Raw genomic sequence first — 7,990 nt, forward strand, 5'->3', positions numbered from 1 at the left:
ATCAGTTACTGTTAAAAACATTGGATTCCCCCTGGTAACCATGGGCATGACTCTTAACTCTCTTAACCCCAATTCCACCTAGCATCTAATAGTAATAATATTAATCTCACTTGATTTGAGATGGATTAATTGAAATGATATGTATAAAAGACCATGTAAGCTATTCTACTACACAATTGTAAGGTATTATTTGATATGAGACAGAACAGTATAGTGGACAGAAGTGTAGTCTCTAGGGTCAGACTGCCTGGTTTTGAATCCTGACCTTTCCATTGATTTATTCTAGTATCATAGGCAAACCACTTCACTTCCCCAAACTTCATTTTTTCAGTAAAATAGAGTTAGTAATAGAATTTATATCACAGGGTTGGATTAAAATTACATGGGAAGAACAATGTATATCATAAATTAAATGTTAGCTATTATCTAATTAATATTGTAGCAGTAATTGTCCTTTATAGCAAAACAACTAATATCAAATATATCCTCTATCTCTTATTCTTATAAAGGAATCAAATGGAACTTGGTAATTTGAAGATTATAATGGGAGAAAGAATATCTCTTTAAAACTTTGATCTAGTTAAATATCATCTAGTTTAATATTAAGTACTTAAAATGAACAGTGGCAAATTCATTAAGAAAGGATCAGTGACTTAACTAAATAAATATTTTAAACTTTTAAATGGCAAAAATGAACAAGGTTAAATGACAAATTAGGAAAATATAAAATGTATGATGTAAGTTGTAAAAATAAATAATAATAAATAATAAATAATAAAAAAGATAAATACTTTTAACAGAAAATTGGGCAATTCACAAAGGAAATACAAATGATTAAAAGTATTAAAAGTTGTTCGTCCTCACTGGTAACCAAAAACATGCAGACTGGCAAAGAAGAAAATACCCAGTGTTGGTTAAGAGTATGTAAAAGAGTTACAAACTCATGTGTTATTGGAGAAATTGCAAAATGGTACTTTGTTTCTGAAGGACAGTTTCACAACATATATTGTATAAAATGTACATTCTTTTCAATCTAACTAATAAAGTTCCAGAAATTCATTCTAAAGGAAAGAATTGGAAAAATGCACCAAGATGTATGTACACTGCATCATTTATAATAGTAAAAAATTTTAAATTACCTAAATTTCTAAGAGCGGGCATTGATTAAATTATGTATGGTACATTCCTTTACTAGAATATTATTGACCCATGGAAATAATGATAATAGTTTGTTCTTTTATTGTTTGACAAATATTTGCATGCATAAGACCATTCACCCATTTTAAATGATGATGCAATTTATTTGTTTCATCACCCAACAAATATTCGAAAGTATACTTCCTGTTCTACAGCATTCATACTTGGAGAATGATAAAAAGACCCTGCCATTTATATTCGTGTTCTATATTTATTCACATAGAAGCATTTCAGATTTTACATGAAACATTTAAAAAGAACACTGTTAATGTGAATTCATTTGTATGAAATTTATGTAATAAATATAAATATTAAAATTATAGATTAAATCTATGCATTTCCTTAGTGAGAAATTTGGATGGATGTTCATGAAAACGTTTGTAGTGGTTTTTCTTTTCTTTTTTTAATATATATATAACTTTTTTTATTAGTTTCAGGTGCACAAAACAATGTAATAGTTAGACATCATTTATATCCCTCACAGTGACAACCCCCCTCCCCCCATCCACTATCCTATGACATCGCACAGAGACATTACATTTCCACTGTCTGTATTCCTAGTGCTGTACTCCGCTTCTTGTAACTATATATATACATATAATTGTAGTGAACATTCATTATTGTTCAGCTTCAGTGTCAGGTGTACAGTGCATCTACATCATCCCTGAGGTGGTCTCCCTAATGAGACAAGTGTCCATCGAATACCCTACAAAATCTTTATAACATTATTAATTACATTCCCCAAATTAACTTTCGTAACCCCGTGGCACTCTTGTGGTCACCAACTATTTTCTAATCCCCTCACCTTCCCTCTTATCCCCACCACCCTCCCATTTAGCAACCCTCAGTTTTCCCTCTATGTCTCTGAGACTGTTTCTGATTGGTTCATTCATTTATTCTTTTCTTTAGATTCCACATATAAGTGAAATCATGTGGTATTCGTCTTTCTCTGTCTGACTTATTTCACTTAACATAATGTTCTCTAAGTCCATCCATGTTGTTGCAAATGGTAACATTTCTTTCTTCTTTATGGCTGCGTAATATTCCATTGTATAAATGTACCACAGTTTCTTAATCTAGTCATCTACTGATGGGCATTTCAGTTGTTTCCATGTCTTGGCTATTGTGTATATTGCTGCAATAAAATAGGGATGCATAAATTTTTTGGAGTTAGAGTTTTGGATTTCTCCGGATAGATACTTAGGAGTGGAATGCTGGATTATAAGGTAGTTCCATTTTCAGATTTTTGAGATACCTACATACTGTTTCCCATGGTGGCTGCACCAATCTGCAATCCCACCAACAGTGCACAAGGATTCCCTTTTCTCCACATCCGCACCAGCACTTGTTGTTTGTTGATTTATTGATGATAGCCATTTTGACTGGGGTGAGGTGGTATCTCATTGTGGTTTTTATTTGCATTTCTCTAATAATTAGTGAGGTTGGGCATTTTTTCATATGTTTGTTTCCCATCTGTATGTCCTTTTTAGAAAAATGTCTCTTCATGTCCTCTGCCCATTTTTTAATTGGGTTTTTGGGGGTTTTTTTTGGAGTTGAGTTGAGTGAGTTTTGTATAAATTTGTGATATTAACCCCTTATCAGGTATATCGCTGGCAAATGTCTTCTCCCATTCAGTAGGATCCCTTTTTGTTTTGTTGATGGTTTCCTTTGCTGTGAAAAACTTTTTAGTTTCATGTAATCCACATGTTTATTTTTTCTCTTACTTCCCTTGCGTGAGGGGATACATCAGTAAAAATCTTACTCCGGGTAATGTCTGTGAAGTTTCTTCCTATATTTTCTTCTAGGAATTTTATGGTTTCAGATCTTACATTTAAGTATTTAATCCATTTTGAATTTATTGTTGTGTATGGTGTAAGGAGGTGGTCCAGCTTCGTTTTTATGGCATGTGTCTGTCCAGGTTTCCCAGCACCATTTATTGAATAGACTGTCTTTACCCCACCGTAAATTCTTGCTTCCATTGTCATAGATTAAATGTGTAGTGGTTTTTCTTGAATGTTAGAATTTAGGGGTGATTTTTACCTCGTACTTCATGATTTCTCTCATTTATTTTAATACTTTTATATTAGTATGAAAGAAAACTAAAGATCAAAATGTAGATGATGTCATGTTAGTGATACTGACTTGATAAAACCTCAGGTATGGTGCTCAACACAAAATATTTTTTCATATGATATTATGATTCCTTAATGAGAAGCTTATATTAATATAGCATTACCCTTTTTGGAAATAATTTAATTTACTATAATTACAGGATGGAATCAAACTGTATGCTAGTACTTCGGGAACAGCTGCTTTAGTCAGTGGCTCAGTTTTAGGCCTGCAAGCATATGGCCGACAGGTAAGCAAGAAAGATATCACAGACATCACTTCCTCTATAGAACACTGGATAGTGGAATACAGCAGCTCAGTCATTTTACAGTAGTAGTGTGTTTGTTTGAAAGTGAGGCTAAAATTATAATACTAAAAGAGATTGGAAAGGACTTTCCTTGAGCTTTCAGAGAACACTAAAATTTCAGCTGATCTGGGACAATATAATCACGGAAAATAGTTTCTTGATACATATAAAGAAGATTTAAGAGATAGAAGTTGAAATCACTATCTTATTGGAAAAGGGAGAATAAGATATAAAACAAGATAGTCTATATATAGGTTGATATATTCTTGGGTTAATAAGGAAAGAAAGAAGAATGTCAAAGGTTAGTCTCAATTTTTTAGTTCATTGAAGTGGTCGTAAAATTGGCCAGTTGTGTGACCATCAACTAATACATTTATAGTTATGTTTAGATTTACATTTATAATTTGTACATTACTATCACTTCCCTGAAATTTCATAAGTTTAATTTATGTCCACTTAAATGACTTCTATTGAAAATGTTTGCATCTTAAATAATACTAGCTTGAAAAACAATCTTTTTGGTATTTAGGAATATCAAATAAGTTCAGCTACCCAGCTACGATAACTGATAGACTGAAGCTTTCATTGAGAGAAGAGAAATGTCCAATTTTGTGGAACCATAGATTGAAAAAGATATATCTATAAACAAACAAAAAGTCATAGACACAGAAAACAGTGTGGTGGTTAACAGAGGGAAACAGGAGAGGAGGGAAATAGAAAAGGGTAAAAAAGATCAAATAATGGTGACGGAAGGAGATTTGACTCTGGATGGTGAACATACAAGGCAATATACAAATGATGTATTATAGGATTGTACACTTGAAACTTATATAATTTTATTAACCAATGTCACCCCAATAAATTTAATAAAAAAGTAAAAGAAATTGTAAAAATTACAAATGAAACCAAGACTGTTTTATATTTAAAAAAAGGTGTATCTAAAGGCGCATGACACCTCATAATGACATTTGGAAGTACATTCATTAGCATTAAATTTCAGAAACATGGTGTAAAAATAAAGGGGGAAATGTGGAAATAGAGATACCAGGTTTCTAATTTTTACCTTGACACTTACAAGTCAGTATTACCTTGAAGTCTGAAATAAATAACTTAATCTCCTTTGAGCCTGTTTCCCTATATGTTAGAAAGAGAAAGGGAGAGAGAAAGAGATGATGATGGTGATGATGAGATGCTCTCATATATCTCAAGATTAGAAACTAAAAAACTTTTGGAAACCAAAGAAATTTTATCAATATAAATGCCTATTATTATTGCTATTTAATGTATACATGTTAAATTACAATAGCAATTGGTAAAATAATAATAAAAAAAACCCTGCCATCTAGTAAGTGTGGAATTCTCTGTATATGCATTAGTTTAAGATAGATTATGCACATTGAAGAATTGTAGTGAATCCACATGCAAAACTAGCCCCCACAAAAACTCGGATCTTTCCTTAGCACCTAAATTCATAATCAAATTGAATATACAAAGGTGATTGAATAGCTGTAAGAAATCTATAAAGCATTTGTTTTATAAATGTCTTTACAAAGACACTGTTTCACTGAGAAATAGTACGTCATCATCCTCATTTTCCACCCCCCCCCAACCTGGAGTGAGGAGATTTAAAATTTTAGGTCAAGGCTATAGAAAAAGTTACCTTTATCACAAATATTATTATTAAAACAGTATAAGGTAGATCAATAATAATTTGTGATACCCAGTAAAAGGTTAAATGGGTAAGTTCTACTTGTGAAAATTCATATAATTATAAATTTATATATGCTTGTTTTATTATATTTAAGAGTTTAAGGAAGGCCCTGATACAAGTCATCTTACCATCAGTTTATTTTCTAGGGCAAATATTTCCAAAACTCACTTTGAAAATTGTTTTTCTAGCCAACCTGGTGCTATTCGAAGTATATAGAAGCGTTAGAACAGGAAAGGATTCTTCTTAAAATTCAAGAAGAACTAGAAAAGAAGTTATTTGCAGGTAATTTTTGCCTTTTGCTTACAAGGTTGCTTTGTTGTCTTCCATCACAGATTAATTTTAGAGGACTTTGCTGATGATTACTTCACTCTTTTCCTATTTCTCTTATTTTTGTGGCAGGCACATCATCTTTTATAAATGTTAGGCCCACTACTTCAGGTATGTTTTTCAAAAATACCATGTCTTCCTACAATGTCCAGCGTGAGTTTTTAGCGGTAGTCTATCTTCAGTGCTTTCTTCCTTATTGTTAGAGTTCTGCCTCTCACCTGGTCATGTAGAGGGCAGGACTTCCTCCCAAATGATCTGACCCCACAAGTTAGGAGAATTTCCATGTGTGTGTTTGTGTGTGTGTGTCCTGTTTTTATCTTTCTATCTGTTTTTCCCCAACTGAGGAGGAAAGACTAAGACATATACCTAACACTTCATCCCCTTTCCAGAATGACAGCACTCCTGTGAGTCTACACCCTGTTGCTGATAGGTGCAAGGTAAGTCATAAACTGAAATTTATTCAGTTCCATCCATGCCCTTCTCACATACACACTCATGTACTTTCACAGCTACACAGATGTACACACACAAAATATACACACACACATGCACACTGAACATACACACACATCACTAACAAATTGGTAGGTAGGAGCGCTTTGCTTCCCTTCTGAATGGCACAATGTCTTGAAAAGGAAGACCTCTGGGAAATGATCATTGTTACCTCTATTTACTCCTTATCTATTCTTCTCTTCCACAAACAACACATATGGAAGCATGGACTCTAGTTCAGTTTCCCAAGTTTCCAAGCTGCTTTTTCCCAAGTTAGGAATATAAGAAGGAACTGAAAATAAAGAACTGAGGATCAAGCCAGGGTCCTTCGCTCATACAGATATTGATGTGATTATACAGTTTTGATTGGATACAAATGTTAGAGTGTAACTATGCCCTTACAAAGTAAAATGCGAGTACAATGTAGTATATGTCTAACTCATTGACCCGATACTTGAAGAGTCCAGGAAAAGTCCCCTTTCTCTTATCTTCTGTCTTACAACTTACCTTTTTATTTCTCAAAATCCTTAGTTTTCTGATTTGGGGGAGGGTTTGATGAGAAGAACTTTATGTTCCAAGACTGCTCATTTTTTTCTCGTCTGGTTTATCCCAGCCCTTGCACCTTTCACTCAGTTCCCCACCTGTTAGTCCAACCTTACAGTGCCCCCAACATTTAGAGTATGCTGACATATATGTTAATTTTTTATCCAGAAAACTCTATGTGAGGTTTTGTGGGTTTTTTTGGTTTGTTTTGGATTTATATTTTCTATAGCTACTTATGTTTTCAACCATTTGTTTTTCTTTTGCAGGAATTCTTTAAGCCAAATTTAACTGACATGGAAGCTGAAGTGATTTTTTTTTTTTTTTTTTTTTGGATGATCTACATTGGAGCAAGCCTGCCATCTAAATAAAGTTCGGCTTGTTTTACTCCCACAGTTTAAAAATTAGAGCTATTCTGTACACATGACATACAGACTATAAAATTTTTAAAACCTTGTTTAGAATAAAACTACTTCTATCCAGGTTAGGAAAATCAAAATAGTTTCTTATCACAAACCTTAAGGAAATATAATGTTATACTCCTCAAGAAATCTTTCAACAAGATTTTTGAGCATTTACTGTATTTGGTTAGCAGACGCAGTCATCAGGTGCTTAGGAAACTAATATTCCTAGCAATAAATTGGCCCAACACATAAAGGGAAGAGCCTTCCCTACCCCACCCCTATACCCAACTCTAAAGCAGTGGTTTTCAAACTGTAGTGTGCATAAGACTCACTTGTGGCATTTGCTAGCAATGCAGATTCCTGGGCTCACTCTCTGAGAAGCTGATTCAGTAGTTCTTGGGCAGGACCCAGACATCTCCCTCTTTAGTAAACATTCCAGGTGATTCTGATGCAGCTGGTCCACAGGCCACTTTTTGTGATAAACAGGATAGCAAGAGAAGAGCCTTAAAAGATAAAAGCCATAAGTGGAGTTACACTTGTAGCAGAAAGAACCCAGATATATATATATATATATATATATATATATATATATATATATATATATGTATATGTATATGTATATGTATATGTATATGTATATGTATATGTATATGTATATGTATATGTACACATACACATACATACATACATACATACATATATATCCTTCTCTTTCCTGGAGGGAAAGGAGAATGTGTAAGAAGAAATGGCCTAGAGGATAAAACTTCACCATCTCTAGGCTTCAGGATTCAGAAGCTCCAAGTACTATGACCTGATTACGGGCTTTGAAGCATTGGACTTTCACTCTAATACAGTCCCAGAAAGTGTTTTCAAAGTAGAAACTGCCATTCCTAATTCTCCAAA

General features: G+C 33.3%; 1 protein-coding gene across 1 annotated transcript in view; it reads left to right on the top strand.

Moving 5' to 3' along the window:
• Positions 1–7,633, top strand: part of RGS22 (regulator of G protein signaling 22) — a 174,521-nt gene extending 166,888 nt beyond the window's left edge. Inside the window, exons 24-28 of the mRNA XM_074316672.2 lie at positions 3,470–3,556; positions 5,513–5,606; positions 5,724–5,762; positions 6,041–6,088; positions 6,953–7,633. Of these exons, the coding sequence (XP_074172773.2) occupies positions 3,470–3,556; positions 5,513–5,606; positions 5,724–5,762; positions 6,041–6,045 (225 nt within the window). The 3' untranslated portion in view covers positions 6,046–6,088; positions 6,953–7,633. The remainder of the gene's footprint in view (positions 1–3,469; positions 3,557–5,512; positions 5,607–5,723; positions 5,763–6,040; positions 6,089–6,952) is intronic.
• Positions 7,634–7,990: the final 357 nt, after the last annotated feature.

This window comes from Rhinolophus sinicus, chromosome 6, assembly GCF_057876585.1.
Source record: "Rhinolophus sinicus isolate RSI-liver-muscle chromosome 6, RSI-T2T, whole genome shotgun sequence".
NCBI lineage: Eukaryota > Metazoa > Chordata > Mammalia > Chiroptera > Rhinolophidae > Rhinolophus > Rhinolophus sinicus.